This window comes from Bubalus kerabau, chromosome 1 (assembly GCF_029407905.1).
Source record: "Bubalus kerabau isolate K-KA32 ecotype Philippines breed swamp buffalo chromosome 1, PCC_UOA_SB_1v2, whole genome shotgun sequence".
In the NCBI taxonomy this organism is placed as follows: Eukaryota; Metazoa; Chordata; class Mammalia; order Artiodactyla; family Bovidae; genus Bubalus; species Bubalus kerabau.
The window spans coordinates 111,936,400-111,954,421 of NC_073624.1; the positions used below are offsets into that span (position 1 = coordinate 111,936,400).

General features: G+C 38.6%; 1 protein-coding gene across 8 annotated transcripts in view; it reads left to right on the plus strand.

Moving 5' to 3' along the window:
- LIN7A (lin-7 homolog A, crumbs cell polarity complex component) overlaps positions 1-12,647 on the plus strand; it is a 152,150-nt gene extending 139,503 nt beyond the window's left edge. For all 8 annotated transcript variants that reach the window (XM_055586897.1, XM_055586924.1, XM_055586901.1 and 5 more), the window contains 2 exons: positions 4,164-4,382; positions 10,889-12,647. In XM_055586897.1, the coding sequence (XP_055442872.1) occupies positions 4,164-4,382 (219 nt within the window). In that variant the 3' untranslated portion in view covers positions 10,889-12,647. The remainder of the gene's footprint in view (positions 1-4,163; positions 4,383-10,888) is intronic.
- The last annotated feature ends 5,375 nt before the right edge of the window (positions 12,648-18,022 follow it).

Below are 18,022 nucleotides of genomic sequence, written 5' to 3' on the forward strand. Positions count from 1 at the left end.
CATACATTAACAGTTCACCTTGGGGCAAATTACAAAGAAATTTCAAGTACACTGAAAGAGAATTTATACTGTACAAAGTTGTCAAAGTTTTCCCCTGTGCATGTTCTTCCAAAGAACTTAGTAGAGTATAAGTAGTGAAATAAATGCTTAATAAACATCGGTTGAATGACCAAGTCAATGACTGAGTGAATAGTTAAATGAATAAATTAATCAGTGAATACGTCTATTTTCCTAGGCTTCAGCCACAGATGAAAATTCACTCTGCTCAACAGCTATTTATTACCCCCTGCTCTCTAGTTAGTCCAGACTTGGCAAAGGAGTGGTTATATAAGTTGCCTCCAGGGCTCTCCACAGTCATTTCTTAAGTCCTTTAGTATCTGCCTGGCTCTCAGACAGATGACTGAAGGCTACCAATGACATTGTTTAACTCAAAGGTTTCTTTTTTCTCCTCAGTCCACGTCCACCTTGCTGAAGCAAATGATAGAATGGAACACAATTTCTTAAATCTTCAAATATGTATGATAGTTATAATTATGAATCTCAAGATATAACTTGTGTGCTTAAAATGAAAATTATTTTTTGGTAACTCAGTGTAATAGTCGAGGCTCCCTTCTGCTTGGGCTGTGAAAATGTAACCTAAACCAATTTTGGGGCGGCCTTTTCTGCCACTTCAGTGCCACTCTTCAGTGTTCTGGCAGTATTTAAGCCTGTCTTGATCCCTATCCGTCACGTCACACACATATCTTTGAGCTTTACCTGGGAAACAAGTCAAAAAAGGCCTTTGTACATTGATCCTATAAATAGAGGTTATGTCATCTGCCCTGGGGGTCAGCTGAGAAGAAAGGACTGTCTCCTCTTCTCAGGGTTCTATGATGTCTGATTATAATTTTCTTCTGTTTTACTTCTCCCTAATCCCTTGTAGCTTAGTCAGTAAAGAATCTGCCTGCAGTGCAGGAGACTTAGGTTCGATTCCTGAGTCGGGACGATCCCCTGGAGAAGGAAATGGCAATCCACTCCAGTATTCTTGCCTGGAGAATCCCATGGACAGAGGACCTTGGCAAGCTATAGTCCATGGGGTTGCAAGAGTCGAACACAACTTAGCGATTAAACCATCAATCCCAACCTAGAGATACTTTTGAAGCTCTGGGAGAAGCCTCTTGGTGTTTACTTACAGTAAACTTACTTACCCCAACTGTTGTCTATGCCATTATGTTCAAAAGAGTATTTTGAGATTCAAAAACTAAGAATTACTTTTTGTTTTGTCTTCTGTCATATCATATCTGTCTTACAGTTATGTGTGTATGTATGTATGTATGATTTTATCCTTAGTACATTTCTCTAAAGTAAAATTCTTTATTTATAAAGGGTTTTATCCATTGCATAACAACAGTGCCCAGCAGAAAAGCTGTACTAGTTTTTGTCACAATATTACCAGTGTATGAGTACCTCTTCCCTACATCCTTGTCAATACACCATATTTTAAAATACATCTTCACCATTTTTAAATTAAAAACAAAATATTTTTTCATCTGCATTTGTTTGATTATGAGGGAGGTTGGGCATTTTTTTTCATAGATTCATTGACCATTTTAAAAAATTATTATTTGTCCAAGAGCTCACTTGCCCATTTTGCTTAGATCTTTATTGACTTGTAAGATCTCTTCCATTGGTTCATTGAAAAAGCAAGAGAATTCCAGAAAAACATCTACTTCTGCTTTATTGACTATGCCAAAGCCTTTGACTATATGGATCACAACAAACTGTGAAAAATTTTTAAAGTGGTGGAAACACCAGACCATCTTGCCTGCCTCCTGAAATCTGTATGCACATCAAGAAGCAACACTTAGAACCAGACATGGAACAATGAATTGGTTACAAATTGGGAAAGGAGTACATCAAGGCTGTATATCGTCACCCTGTTTATTTAACTTACATGCAGAGTGCATCATGTGAAATGTGGGGCTGGATGAAGCACATGCTGGAATCAAGATTGCTGGGAGAAATATCCATAACCTCAGATATGCAGATGATACCACCCTTATGGCAGAAAGTAAAAGAGGAACTAAAGAGCCTCCTGATGAAAGAGGAGAGTGAAAAAGCTGGCTTAAAACTCAACATTCAAAAAACTAAGATCATAGCATCTGGTCACATCACTTCCTGACAAATGGACGGGGAAACAGTGGGAACAGTGAGAGATTTTATTTTTTGGGGCTCCAAAATCACTGCAGATGGTGACTGCAGCCATGAAATTAAAAGGTACTTGCTCCTTGGAAGAAAAGCTATGACCAACCTAGACAGCATATTAAAAAGCAAAGACATCACTTTGCCAACAAAGATCCATCTAGTCAAAGGTATGGTTTTTCCAGTAGTCATGTATGGATGTGAGAGTTGGACTGTGAAGAAAGCTGAGTGCCAAAGAATTGATGCTTTTGAACTGTGGTGTTGGAGAAGACTCTTGAGAGTCCCTTGGACTGCAAGGAGATCCAACCAGTCCATCCTAAAGGAACTCAGTCCTGAATGTTCATTGGAAGGACTGATGCTGAAGCTGAAACTCTAATACTTTGGCCACCTCATGCAAAGAGTTGACTCATTGGAAAAGACTGTGATGCTGGGAGGGATTGGGGGCAGGAGGAGAAGGGGACGACAGAGGATGAGATGGTTGGATGGCATCACCGACTCAATGGACATGAGTTTGAGTAAACTCCGGGAGTTGGTGATGGACATGGTGGCCTGGCATGCTGTGATTCATGGGGTTGCAAATAGTCAGACATGACTGAGTGACTGAACTCAACTGAACTGATAGTGTGTGAGACATATAAACTTACATTTTTTTAAAAAAGCTTTTTATTTTATATTGAAATATAGCCAATTAAAAATGTGGTGATTTCAGGTGCACAGCAGACACAGGCGTACATATACATGTATCCATTCTCCCCCAGACTCCTCTCCCATTGAGGCTGCCACATAACATTGAGCAGAATTCTCCGTGCTGTACAATAGGTCCTTGTTGGTTATCCATTTTAAATATAGCACTGTGCACATATTCGGAAAAGGCAATGGCACCCCACTCCAGTATTCTTGCCTGGAGAATCCCATGGATGGAGGAGTCTGGTAGGCTGCGGTCCATGGGGTCGCTAAGAGTCGGACATGACTGAGCGACTTCCCTTTCACTTTTCACTTTCATGCATTGGAGAAGGAAATGGCAACCCACTCTAGTGTTCTTGCCTGGAGAATCCCAGGGAAGGGGGAGCCTGGTGGGCTGCCATCTATGGGGTCGCACAGAGTCGGACACGACTGAAGTGACTTAGCAGTGCACATGTTGATCTTCAACTCCCTAACTACCCCTTCCTCCCACAAGTCCCCCCTGGTAACCATAAGTTTTTTCTCTTCAGTCTAAAAACTTCCAATTTTTAAATCTGATTTTGTGGCGTGTCTTTTTTGGTATTTTTACTTAAGAATTACTTTTACATTGCAAGATGATGAACACTGACCTATGCTTTATTTTAGTTGTTTAATGGTTTTATTTTTACATTGAAATTGTTAATCACTCTGCTATATGTAGCATAGACTGTGAGACTGGAATCCACATTCTTTTGTATCATTTAATTATTATCTGTTCCAGCATCATTGTTAAACAATCCTTTCTTCCTTTAGTCTGAATTTCAGATTTATCATGTAACATATGTTTTATGCGGTTGATCCGCTTCTAGATTCTGTCTTGTTCTCCTCTTACTACATCAGTAAGACACTACTTTAAGCATTGTAGATTCTTTTTAAGTGCTAATACCAGATAGGAATTCTTTTTTGTTATCCCTCTTCATTATTCGTTTTAAACTTTTCCTAAGGTTTCTGGACCAGTGAAATTACTCTGCCAGGTGAAATTTAGAAGTCCTGTTCTAAATGTTAGTGTTATCTTTCAGGTCTTCATTATCTGTCCTCCTCCTGTCCTGACCCTCCATTCCATCCATCCTGTATCTAGTGCAGCTAACCTGCTCGTGGTTCAACTACAAATGCACTAAATGATAACGTTGAGGGCATAAATCTGCCATCCCTTCTTTCAATTTCCAGTTGTTAGAGGTTGTACTATAACACTCATTTTGCATTTCGCTCCAGAGAAAAGAACATGGAAACTCTCCCCTTATGAGATATCATTGTCGTTTCAGAGTGTGGAAGGAGAACACCATGAAAAAGCCGTAGAACTGCTTAAGGCTGCTAAGGACAGCGTCAAGCTGGTGGTGCGATACACCCCGAAAGTCCTAGAAGAAATGGAGGCTCGCTTTGAAAAGCTACGGACAGCCCGGCGTCGGCAACAGCAGCAGTTGCTAATTCAGCAGCAACAACAGCAGCAGCAGCAACAAACACAGCAAAACCACATGTCATAGGTAAGAGGTGCCTCTACACAAGGAAAGCCCCATACGCACAGAATTTGGTTTTTTAAAAAGTATAGTTTCTTAGACAGCTGGAATGTAATCATTAGATTTAATAATCCAAAAAAATTAATCAAACAAAAAACAGTGACCTCAGAAAATGTTAATGAGACAGTTGCTTATATTATGTTTCATTTAGCCATATTCCCTGGAAATGTACGCTATTTTGAAAAAATTATATACTTGAGGAGGACAGGTACAGACGATACGATGCCTCTGTGCAGATTACAGAACTGCAGCATCTGTGCAGACGTCTGCACATCCTCTGGCACACGTCTTCATGACAAGAGTGTGGGCCACATTCCAGCCCCGCTTGCCTCCCTGGCTAGTTGCCTTTGCACAGTCTACAAACTAATCAACCATATAGTGCTAGTCCTGGGGAGATCCCCTCTACCATACTGAAACCGTTTACTAGAAGACTGCGCCAGTGAAGAGGACGAAGTAGAGACCTGCCAGTGTTTAATTATGCTCTGAGATTTTGGAATTCTCTTTGGGTCTTCATTAAAATGTGTCTCAGGTATACCTGTCTTTCTAAATTCCACTTTGTGACAAGGGTAAGTCAGGTTTTGCTTCATGTTTTTAGAAAAATTCAAAAAAAAAAAAAAAGAGAGAGAAAATTCAGGAAAAATTGTTAAAGAGTCACCATCTCTGAAGTGCCTGCTGTGTGCTAGGCCCTTCTCACGTGTTATCCCTAATCCTCAAAACACCCTTCACAGCAAGTATCACTGAAACACCATTTTTTCAGATGAATGATATGAAGCTGCCATAGTTTGAATGAATTCCCCACAGCCACACTTACAAGTAGCAAAGAATTATTTCTCCTTCTTACTCTGCCAAGTAATTCATCTGCCAACATTAGGAATTCTGGAGTTACATACATTTTCCTTGCTATCTTTTGGAAGAGACAGTTTGAATCTTTGAGACCTCTATACTATAATGTCTGCAAATGTGTATTTAAAACGAGGTTCAAACATTCTTGGGAAGATGACAGTGGGTAATGGTGGTTTTAACCCATTCAATATCAGATTACTATTTGCACAACGAGAAACACTGGATATGAGAAGAGATTTTCAATTTTTGGTGACACTCATGAAAAGAAGCTACATGAGGAAGTTAAATAGAGTATGGGACTTGTTCTCAGAGGGTCCTGGGAATTCAACTATCTTTCTTTTATAACCTGCTAGTTTTATTACAGATACCATAGTTTGGTGTCTTTGTCTGAAATTACATTCCATTCCAAAAACTACATTTACTCAACAATAAATATCTATTTGTTACTGGGAAGGGCCAGGCACTATTTAATGGGCTTTGGAAGCAGCATGAAGAAATCACAGTCCTTGCTATCCAGGTGCTTACATTATGGTTGGAGGGGATAGTTAATTAACAAGTAGGTAAAAATATCCTATTGAGACCAGTACTTGGTAGAATCAAAATAGTGTGTTTTAATAGAGACTGGCCAGATGATGACTTTCTGGGAGGTGATCAGGCAAGACCTCTCCAAGGAGATGACACTGAAGCTGAGGTTGAATGACAAGGAGAAGCCAGGACACAGGCATCAGAAGAGAAGGAAACAGGCCAGTGCACTAGCTCTGTGGCAGATACGAGGCTATTTGATGTTTGAGGAATAGAAAGAAAGCAGAGCTAGTGAGGCGATAAAGAGTGAGGCGGATGGTGAGACGGACAAAGGCCAGGTTACAGAGAGCTTTCCAAACCACTGAGGGAAGTTGGATTTTATTGCAGTAGAAACCACTGAAGGTTTTTAAGCAAAAGAGCGACATGATTTATGTGTTAAAAGAGATCACTCTGGGTGCTATAGGGAGAATAGATTATTGCAGGATAAGAGTGAAAGTAGAGACAGTTAGGATACTATTATATAATAGGCAAGAGATATGGTGGTTTGGACTGGGGTGGTGGAATGATTTGGATGCATACAGACAAGTCATTTTGTCCATCTCCTCCTCCTCTCTAATCCATTTCAAATATAAAGGTACTGAACATTTGTACTTCCAGAATCCTTTCAAATGTCTTTTTGCTAGTAATAACAATTCACTATGCTTCGGCCAAACATTGGCATTCTTTTCCTGAACTCATTTTTTCTTCCATTCTCAATAATACAGACTTGTAGCAATTCTCCTAACTGTTTTACCACACTGGCCCTTAGTAAAATTGTTTAAAAGTGTTTTGAAAGAAGTATGTGCCATTCAGACTTCTAAGATCTTACTAAAAGCTTCCTCTTATGTTCATTCAGTCATCTTTGGAAGTATACAACTTGGCCATAAATACTGATGGACCATTTCTCTGTCCCATCAGTGTTCATGAAATCACTTGAGAATTTCCTACTGTCTCATTATCAAAGACTAACAGTTTTAATAAAAAGCATTTAAAACCATGTTTTTTTGTTACACAGGATAGGGTAAAGTTCTATTTAAGAGAACATGAAATTTATATTGCCAATTTATATTGAAATTCATGCCTGCCAAGGTAGCACTTGCAATACACGATATAATGGCCCCTTGAAATGAAGCTAGTGTCCATTTCAAGTACAAGCAAAGTACAACTAAGTCATATCATCCATGGATTTTATGGTGGATTCAGTCAAAGAGACTTACATTAGCTCTTATTCAACTTTTAATTAATTAGATTTTTAGGGATTAAATGGGATTCGTTACACTTGCTAACTCGTATTCTGGTTGCTTTTGAGAAGAGATCTGAAACTGTTTACTCTGAATAGATTGCTAATTTTTTTAAAAATTTTGACAAGTCAAGCAAAGACCAGGTAAAGCAAAATTGTCAGATACTATCTTATTTTTATCGCATGAAATATAATTTCTATTCTGTAAATTAGAAATAATATTTTATATGAGATGGTAGAAGTTATGAAATAACTAGCAATGGTCAGTGGTGCACACAGATGGAAAACAGGTTTAATGCAAGTAGTGTGTGGACAATGTGTCTTATGCCTACTTTTAATTTTAAATTCCCCTGAAGTACATTTAAGTTGTCTTTTCCCTAACTTCCATCTTTGTTTATCTGGAAGAATAGATTACATTTTCTAAAATGTAGTAAGTATGATCACTTTATAATTATATTATAGAAACCTATGAATATAGGATTTTTTTAAAAAAATACTATAACCACTTTTTTTGAGAAGCAGTATTATATTTCTTTAAGCATTTTTTTTTAATTGAAGTGTGGTTGACTTTGATTATTAGTTTCAAGCAAACAACATAGTGATTTAACATTTATAATACATTACAAATTGATCATCACAATAAGTCTAGTTACCACCCATCATCATACAGCCTTATTATAGTACTACTGACTATGCTTCCTGTGCTGTACATTATATCCCATGATTTATTTATTTTATAACTGGAAGTTTGTACCTGTTAATCCCCTTCACCTATTTTGCTTTCCATCCCATAAGCATCTCATTTTTAAAAGTGTGAATCTATGTAAATCCATATTTCACTCAGATTCTCAAAGAATAAATGTGAGAAGAACAGAGAAATTCTTTTCGAGATGTCAGCATTCTGAGGAAGTCAAGACCAAAAGCTTGTTTAATGTCCCTGACCTTCTGCTGGCAGATCCAGAGTTCATTTACATTCAAATACAGGCAGCTTCTTAGCAAATCTGTTAACACACAGCAGCTGACCATTGGCAGTAGCCTCACTGACTCTTGCTCCTCCTGCTCTTCAGGCCCCCGCTTCCCTTATTGTACCCACTACTTCCTGTTCTGTACCTTCCTCTGCCACAGTCACGGGCCTTGTGGTCTGATCCTGGGAACCACTGCCAGAACTGCCAGCCCACTTATTGAGAGGTCCCAAAGGATGACTCTGATAAACACTGAATTTAAGGAACCCAGACTCATCAAGCAGAAAACTGAACCAGGACATAATCATAATGCTGGGTAAAATTTGTTAAGGAATCAGGGTACACCAAGAACTTTTCTGAATGTTTCATATATGCAAAATTACTTAACCTTTACAATAATCCTTTGAGTATTAGGTACTATTTTAAATCTCATTTTAAAGAAGGAAACTGAGTCATGTAGGATTTTTTTTAAAGTCTACTGATTTCACAGGTAGGAAGTTATAGGGCCATGATTCAAATTCAGAGATATGGGCTACAAAGCCTCTTTCTTTTCACAACTGTGCTGTTCTACCTCTTTATTCAGTGACACCTGCCCTTACGTGTCCCATCCCTCATTGTAGACACGTTTGTATGACCTTTCCAGGAATTCAGTCTCACACTGCTCCTAGCTGACATTAACCCTCACCAGTTGCCTCTAAAATAGTACCTTATACTTCAAAGTACTTCATCATCACAGGTCTGTTAGTTTCCTATTGCTGCCCCCCAAATCACTACAAACTTAATGGCTTAAAACAGGGGTCCCCAACCCCTGGGCTGTGGACCAGTACCAGTCCATGGCCTGTTAGGAACCAGGCCACACAGCAGGAGGTGAGCAGTGGGGTGAGTAAGGGAAGCTTCATCTGCTGCTCCCTATAGCTCCCCATCACTCACATCACCACCTGAACCACTCCCCACCCCCGTGTGTGGAAAAGCTGTCTTCCGTGAAGCTGGTTCCCCGTGCCAAAAACGTTGGGGACTGCTGGCTTTAAAGAATACAAATTAGTTTTCTAGCAGTCTTATAAGACAGAAGCCCAGCACAGTCTCACTGGGCTTTCAGAGACTCCAGAGAAGATCCATTTCTTGCCTTTTCCAGTTTCTAGGGGCTGCCTGCACTCTTTACCTCCTGGTTCCATTCCCCATCCTCCAAACCAGCAGTGACAGGAGAGTCCTCACATTGTACCCACTCTCACCTCTGCTTCTACCATCACCTCCCCTTCCCTGACTTTCTTCTCTCACTTTCTTCCACTTCTAATTACAAGGTATGGACCCACCCGGACAGCTCAGGACACTCTCCCTATTTTAACATCAACTGTCTAGCAACCTTACTTCCATCTACAACTTTAATTTCCCTCTACCATGGAATCTTAACACATTCACAGGTTCTGGGGTTTTGAACATCGACATATTTCAGAGGTCATTATCCTGCCTACTATAATGGCTCATTCAAAAATTGGAAAGCAATTTGATCAATAAAAATTTAAACTGTGTGGGAAAGGCTTTTTTTTTTTTTTTTAAAGAATCATTAATCTGTTCAATTATAAATCAGGAGAATGAGGGAAATAGAGAACATTCTGTGCAGGTGGTTCTTCCCAGTGGGTATTTCAGTGATGCACCCTTCAGAGGCCCAGCGTTCTCTCGGCTGCTGGCATATCCCATTGGCCTGCTTCCCCTCTGGGTAGATGAAGAGACCCAAGCCTCTTACTAAAATTCATCTGCTGAGTCCCATTCCCTTGGGACATGTAACTCTACGATAAGTTAAGTAATTAAAAACTCAATCATTTGGTAGCTCTGTCACTTGGAAGCTAAGGGACTCGGAGGAAGTTATTCAATGTAAGATTCATTAAAATGGCCTCTTAAGGAAATTAAATAAGAAAAAATAGGCAAAACTTAAAATATGTGGCAATTGATGAGCACTCAAGAGTAACAGTAGTCGTGTTGGTATAATAGTCGCAATATTAATGGCAGATATTTTTATGCAATATCTTGTTAAGTGATTCCTGAAGAAGTACAGGGGCCTCATGCTCGACTTTCAGTTCCACTCTGTAGGCCCAGGGTGCTTTTGGGCATTTCTCTAGAAGGCTTCGAGCTGGAGAGTGCTGATGCAGAGGAGGCAGATTGCAAACCTACACCCAGCGTACACTTTCACATCAACCCAACCAATTCCTTAATTTTTTGTTTTAATACAGTGTTCTGCATTCATTGAAAGAAAAATATCCACAGCTTTAAAAACAAAGATTGAAGCCACTGTTTCTGAAAGAAATGGTCCATGACAGTGGGAAGGTGACAGGTCTGGGGGCGTGTTCGGGGAGGCTGCTCCCGCAGGTCTGACCACCTGGGGCATCTGCCTCCTCTGCTCCACTCTGTGTCAGGCTGACCTCTTGGGAGGAGAAGCAGGCCCGGGGGCTGCGTCACAGGAGGGCTATTGGTAGGATCGGCCTGTCAGAGAGAGGCTGTGCTTGCGTGTACCTCAGCAGGGGCGCCACTCAGAGTCAGAACATATAAAGCGTATCTCTCCTCTGCCTTCGTGAGGAAAAACAGAGTCATCTGGAATTGAGAGGAAAAAATGTTTTACTTTTGAGATGTTTCCAAACTGATTTTTTAAGAATTTAATCTTAGGGAATAACTGTGTCTTTTCCATCCTCATTTGATAATTGCTTCCTTTGCAAACATCAATTTTTTTGCCTGTGGAAGACTGCATGAACGATAGCGCCTAAAATACTCCTCGCTGTTCTCATAAAGCAGGTGCTCCTTTGATATTTTTAGCATATTGTAGTTGACAAATGGATACTAATCACTGGTCTCTCTTCACTCTCCCTCCACCCTTTCAGGTCCTTGATGCTCCTTGATCAAACACTCGATTGTCACAAATTTGAAACCGTGCTTCAGAATCCCAGCACATAGTAGAGGAAAAGACAACACTAATTATACCTGTCAAGAAACTGTGAACACGTGGTGTATAAATTCTTTACCAAGACAACTCGACACCTTCTTTCTCTGGGGCTGAACCCCCGCCGCTCACGTGCTCTTTCCACACACCGACCTTCCATTCACGGCAGTGAGAATTCTCAGTGTGTGAAGGGAGAGGTTTTCCAGTCTGCAGACGGAAACAGTACAAGAAGAATAAAGTCTGTGACTTTCACATAAATCACCAAGGCCAGGGTTAAGTGAATCTTGGGTCTATAGCTTTTCCAGAGATTAATAAATCCCTTAGTAGGCTATAGTTCAAACTGCATCAGTTCAAGGTTGTCGCTACTTAAAAGAAAGCTACACATTGCCCCTCACCTAGACCTGTTCCGCATCTGTAATGCTGAGTTGTCCGAATGAGAATTCCAGTTAATTGCAAATTCAACCTCTGTTCCCTCCTGAAAATGGCAAGTTATTATACTGTATTTATAATCTATTCAGGTTCTAGAATCAATTGGCTTTTTATTTTCCATTTCCATGAATTTTATTATGCATTAATAGGCAATTTCAGCTCAACTTTTAGTTTGTTAGAAGCAAGGATAGAAAATGCTAGTACTACTTGTTTTTTTATTTAAGTTTTGTATCCTTATTAGTTCTAACAAGATAATGTTTATTTATTCCACAAAGTAAATATTATCAGAGTATATTTGCTACAAAATTAGGTCTTTTCTTACCAAGTATTATGAATCTGGCAAGAGAATACAAACAAGGATGAACGGATCCTCATATAATATTTATATATAACCCTTCTCTAAATATTTTTTGTTAACTTTATATTTTTGACTGATAAACCGAAGAAATCTCAACTCTTTTTACCTACACCGATATTTTAAAGCCTAGGGCTTTACAAAACTAAATTATAGATGTGCATATATATACAGAAATACATCATACAAAATCTAGATCAGTTTTCTCAAATATACAATGGATATTTTTGGCAATATAAGATCAAAAGTGTAATTCCTTTTCAAATTAGGCATATAGAAACCAGTGATATTAATATTGTGAGTGAAAAGTTACTGCTGCTTCCAGGGTGAAGATATACCTACTTCATTACACATGTTCATGTAGGTGAATGGATAGTGAGACATCTTCTTTCAGAAAGTATCATATACTGGAAAATTACCTGTTGGAGGCACCTATACTGATCATAACTTTTAACTTGTGAATCTAGGCACATAAGTCTGATTTTACTTTATGGCATTAGCAGGAAGCAATAATTATTTGGGCACTTAAATACCTGAGCCACACACATGTACCCGAAGAAAGAATAAATGTCCAGTTGAAACATTCTAGAGAGATCATTAACACGGAGGGAAATATTTGAATATTCCCTTTCCTCAAATGCAGCCATTGACTCCCCAAGAGACAATTATATTTCACATTTCAGATAGTCCCCCAAATTAGAAATTTAAGCAGCTCAGTTTAGGAACTGTTTTCTTGAAAATAAAACCAGTTGGAACCACCACACATGTTTCATTTTGCCCTTTCCGGTGGTCATTACAGTCAGTATCAAATTCTCCTATTCATAGTCCATCACTCAGCAGAGGACAGACAGTAAGGAAACCAGGAGGTGAGCCTATTTCAGCAGTGTCCTGCCATGGTAACAGATTCCCATCCCTGCACACATAGCATTTTTTACTAGAGAGAATGGAGCTGGGGGAGTGGGGGGAGGGGGGCAAGGGTGAGGACCCTGAATGTTATGTAAAATAGGTTTACAAAAGAGATAAGCATGACTAAAGGGAATGAATGGAGAATATGTGAGTAGTATTCAGTTTGAAAGAGGTAGTTCTCATTTTTATAAGAAAAATTTAATAAAACATATATTTTAGTTATCATTTAACAGAAAAATATTAAAGTTATTCAGGCTATGCCACATACTCTCATAAAGGGAAATCATTGCACCCTTATAATGAGGAAATGGTCATTTCAACACATCTCAGTACATTGTATAAATTTGGAGCTTAAGGTATATTTTCATTTAGCTGTAAGTGGTTGGTTAATATTAAATTATCATGTGTTTTCACATCAGCATAAATATTGTCATGGTGTTACAGAAGCAACTGTCAAATGAGCAGATAGCTTACATTGGTGTTTTTAGAAGTCTTTGTATTTTATGCTTCATTTGCATAATATTAAGTGCTAATAAATGTATGCCAAGTCATCTAAGTGAAGGGGTAGTCCGTCACACCTAAGGCATCTAAGGGCACATTACATGTCACATTGGTTCTGCTTACAAATGACCAGCCAAATGGCCAGTTTTCTTTAGTAAGATCTAGTTGTTGAAATGTAAGCCTTCCTGTGAAGTTTACATCAAAAGTAGCCATCCCTAAGACTTAGAGAGATCCCTTGTGGTTCCCTAAAGGTTCACTGAAGCCAGAGGGAAAAGGAAAAAAATTACTACAACTTGTATTAATGCTTTTTATTATTACTGATCACATTAGAGCCACTGAGATGTCCAAAACCATATCAAAATAAAGACATAGGTTGCTCCTATATGAAGCTCAAACTTTAATATCATAAACAAATGAGGTATTAAAAGGGTGAAAATGTTTTGTAACTATTCATCAGTGAAATTTAGTGCTTTCCCTTGACCTGGTTGGTAGCCAGATTTTTCTAAACTCTTTCCTGCTATAATTTTTGAAGGCAAAATACACAAAGCATAGTTCACTGAAAGAATCCTCAAACCTTTTCATTGAGGCATTTACATTTTGATTCTGTTGCTATTTGAAATAGAACATCCACAGGGAGATAATGGGCTGAAATTACAATTGACTTTGGAAAGAATAACAGATTTTGTGCTTCCTCAATCATATAATCAATAGGGAATTCTCTAGTTATGTGAACTACCACTATCTTTTAAGACAATGCTGAGATCTAAATGCAAAATCTATCATTCAGGAGCCTTTTAAGAATTCAAGGCTGTCTCTGAGGAACTTAGCTAGAGATGGATTACACTAATTACAAATGCAGTTTTCAACCGTGACAAATCAAAGTGATCTGATCTCAGTTCATTTTACTAAGCTGTGCCCATAGGACTCTGAGATATTGAGCTATTTTGTCTACATTATTTTTTAACATCTATAGGTATTTGTGGATATGTCAATAATGTCTGCATTTCTCATCTTTTGGCTAGTTTGGATTTATCATGAACACAGGTTTTTAGTAAGACCAGCTTTCATAGCATCATGAAGTAGAAATCAATGCTCCAGAGATTCAGGGAGACCAACATAAGGGAAAATCTCCCAAAACATGGAGGTAGTCTTGCCCATCTCATCCCTCTCTAGATTATAAAATCTCTGAGAAAGGGCTGTGACTGCCTTGTGGACTGCTGTCTCCTATCATCTGGAAAAATGCCCAGCACAATAGAGGCACTCAGTTAATATTTATTGAATGAATAAACAATTACATAAATGAATGAAATTAAATGAGTTTTACCTTTTGATAATTTGAAAAAAATCACCAATTTATTTTATACTGATGGGCATTATAATTTCTGAATTACATAATTAGAACCAGAATTGACTCTTCATACTTTTTAGATATATGAATTTGAAATCAGTTACTTCCAAGGGTTCAAGGGTTTGAGAACACTTAGATAGGCATGTTTGCATATTCAGAGTTTTTACAATGAATAAAACTCAGCCTTTCTTGTTATTTTTGAAAGCTCCCTGAGTTATGATCCATACATGGAACTCCATTTATAAACTTTGTAAAATATAATATTTTAATTTTTAAAAAAGAAAATTTAAATTATCAAGCATATTATTAATAATATGTCCTTCAATGTTCATGAACAACTTTTCTCTAAGGCAATTCATTGATTAGAGACACCATCTCTAAATCTCCTGCTTTCAAAAAAATCACTTTTCCTTTCTCATTTGATCCTTAGAATATATATGAGCTAAAGATTAATCACATAGCAATTAAGACTTTTCCATGTGTTTATTCATCTAACAAACATTTATTGTGTGCCTACTATATGCTAGGTTTTGGGTGTAAAATGGCAAACAAGACAGATCTAGCCACCCCTTGGAGTTTGCTGTGAGGAACTCAACACTTGGTCTAGCAGTTAACTAGAGTTTACCATCTCATGGTTCCTTCTTCACAGCTGATAGGAGAAATGAAATCCCTTATGCCATGGAAATCATAAAAGGCTCTCTGCACATATTTATGTAAGCTTGTTTTTCTAAAATACCACACAAATATGCTGCTCAAGGAATCCAAAACCATAGTTAGATGCCACTGAGGTAGGTACTAATTTATTCATGACTGACACATAGCTCTTAACTAAGTTCTGTGCTCAGGACACTCACAGACTCTATCACTGAATCCCTTCAACAACTCTCTTTAGTAGGTTCCATTTTATCGACAAGAAAACTAAAGCACAGGTATGTGACCTGTCCAAGGTCACACAGCAGATGGAACTGGGATTTGAACCCACACAGTGTAACACAAGAGCTCATATGTCTTCGCATTTTCTGTGGCTTGGGGGATACCATTACATTAAAATAAATGTGTCACTGTATATAAGAAGTACTTTGAAATTGTAGTATACAAAGAGATTAGTGAAGTGTGATCAGCAAACCACAGCAGTGGCAGAAACAGAGTGGGAACTCAATCTTATGTTGCAGCTTACTCTCATGAAGGATATATCAAGCCAGGGAAATGGATAAACATACAGATTCAGACAGTTTCTGACATGCGATAAATATTGCAATGACTTTTCAGAATTATTTATTGTTAGCCACTGTGTCTATTTGGTGCTACAAAAAAACCTGAAAGAAACAAAATCCCTTGCTATAAGGGCTTATCATAAATACACAGTGTGGAGATGAGTCAAGGATGTTTCACATTTATGGGGAAAGATTGGGCGATAGTAATACTATTTTCTCACCATTGCATGTGATTGTGTCTTTCTAATTGTTTTCATTATTTTTCTGAAAGAGCTGCAAAATTGTGCAGTGGTTCAACCTGACCAAAGTGGTATTATGCTGCTGGGAAGTAAAAGTACTAGATACCAGATTGGAAGTACTGTCTTCATTATCAAATTTAAATTCTTTTAAAGCATGAAGATAGAGGGATTTTTAAATGCTCCAGACGTCTACCTGATTATTTGGATGTTAAGTTTTTCATGTTTCTCCTTTACAGACCACACTGTGAGATCATGCTACTGAGGGGTTAGGTTCTAAAACCAATGTGAAAGGCAGAAATTGAGATTGGGCTAACATTATTACCACAATCATGTAGATCAGTGTCCATACTTCGCGAGGTGAGCAAGAACTGACGCCTTTGGGAAAAGTAAACTCACAGCTCCCATCTCAGTCATCAAACAAGAGGAATCATATTCATTATTTAAATTTGTTCTCTCTCTGGCCACTCACAGTTAAATGAGCATGTGATGCAACTTAAATGCTGGTTCCTATTTGTGGAAGCAAGGAGTCTTCTTATGAAGATTTTTTATTATCTCCTCATTCTTTCCTATTACCAACTGATTACTCCTTTAAATAATTAAAATTTTGGAAAGTTTAATTTCACATGTAATACAGCACTAGGGAAACTCATAAGCCTTTTGTCTAAAGCCATACTTTATTTCTACTTCTCTCAACACCTTTATTTTTACTGGAGATACTGCTATTCTCTGTACAGATTTACTGATCTTCCTTATTTGTCATTCACATCAGTTCTTAGATTCTTTAGATTTTTACTTTGGGAAAGTCTCCAACTGTCTTCTCTTACACATTTTTTAATATTCCTACCTATGAATGGGATTCCCTGGTGGCTCAGATGGTAAAGCGTCTGCCTGCAATGCAGGAGACCTGGGTTCGATCCCTGGGTTGGGAAGATCCCCTGGAGAAGGAAATGGCAACCCACTCTTTTGTGAGCTTTAAACTCTTTTCCCAATTAGCATGTATACCCATATATATTTCCCTATATCTTGATGCTTGATAACCCCCCCTGCATTTATTCCTTTGCTCAAAATCCTCTAAGGGGGCCCTCAAAAAAAAATGTAAGATTTCTACTCAAGACTCTAAACCAAAATACTAACATGATGATGGAAAAGAACTTTATAGTGTCATCCCTTCACAAAGGTAAAACATAGAACATGAAATGTGATGGTATGAAAATCTGGTACATGGTCTATGAAATACCATCATGGGGGTTCTATGACACTGAAAAATATTGCAAGTTTTTCTTCAAGATGAAATCAAATGCAATGAGAGACTACCAGTGTTCTGTGGTGAAGATACAGGACTATATTAGATTATGACCTAAAAATTCCAAAATATTTGCTTGTGGTGGTGATGGTTGTATGTGTGTGAGAGAGAGAGAGAGAGAGAGAGAGCGAGAGAGAGAGAGCGTGCAGGGTTGGGCTAAGATGCTAACCTTTGTTCAGTTGCTAAGTCATGTCTGACTTGCTTTGACCCCATGGACTGTGGCACAGCAGACTTCACAGTGTTCTCCAGGCAAGAATACTGGAGTGGGTTGCCATTTCCTTCTTCAGGGGATCTTCCTGGATCAGGGGTCAAAGCCTCCTACATTGGCAGGCTGATTCTTTAACTCTGAGCCACTAAGGAAGCCCTATGCTAACTTTTTTTTTTTTTTTTTTAAGTCGCTCAGTCATGTCTGACTCTTAGCAACAATTCTCCAGGCCAGAATACTGGTGTGGGTAGACTTTCCCTTCTCCAGGGGATCTTCCCAACCCAGGAATTGAACCCAGGTCTCCCACATTGCAGGCGGATTCTTTACCAGCTGAGCCACAAGGGAAGCCCAAGAATACTGAAGTGGGTAGCCTATCCCTTCTCCAGCATATCTTCCCGACCCAGGAATCGAACTGGAGTCTCCTGCATTGCAGTTGGATTCTTTACCAACTGAGCTATGAAGGAAACCCCATGCTGCAAGACAGAGAATGGGTAAAAGCGGTATCTAGTTGGGAAATACGCATCTCAAACCATACTTGGGCCTAATGCATGGTTTGAGATGCGTATTTCCTGACT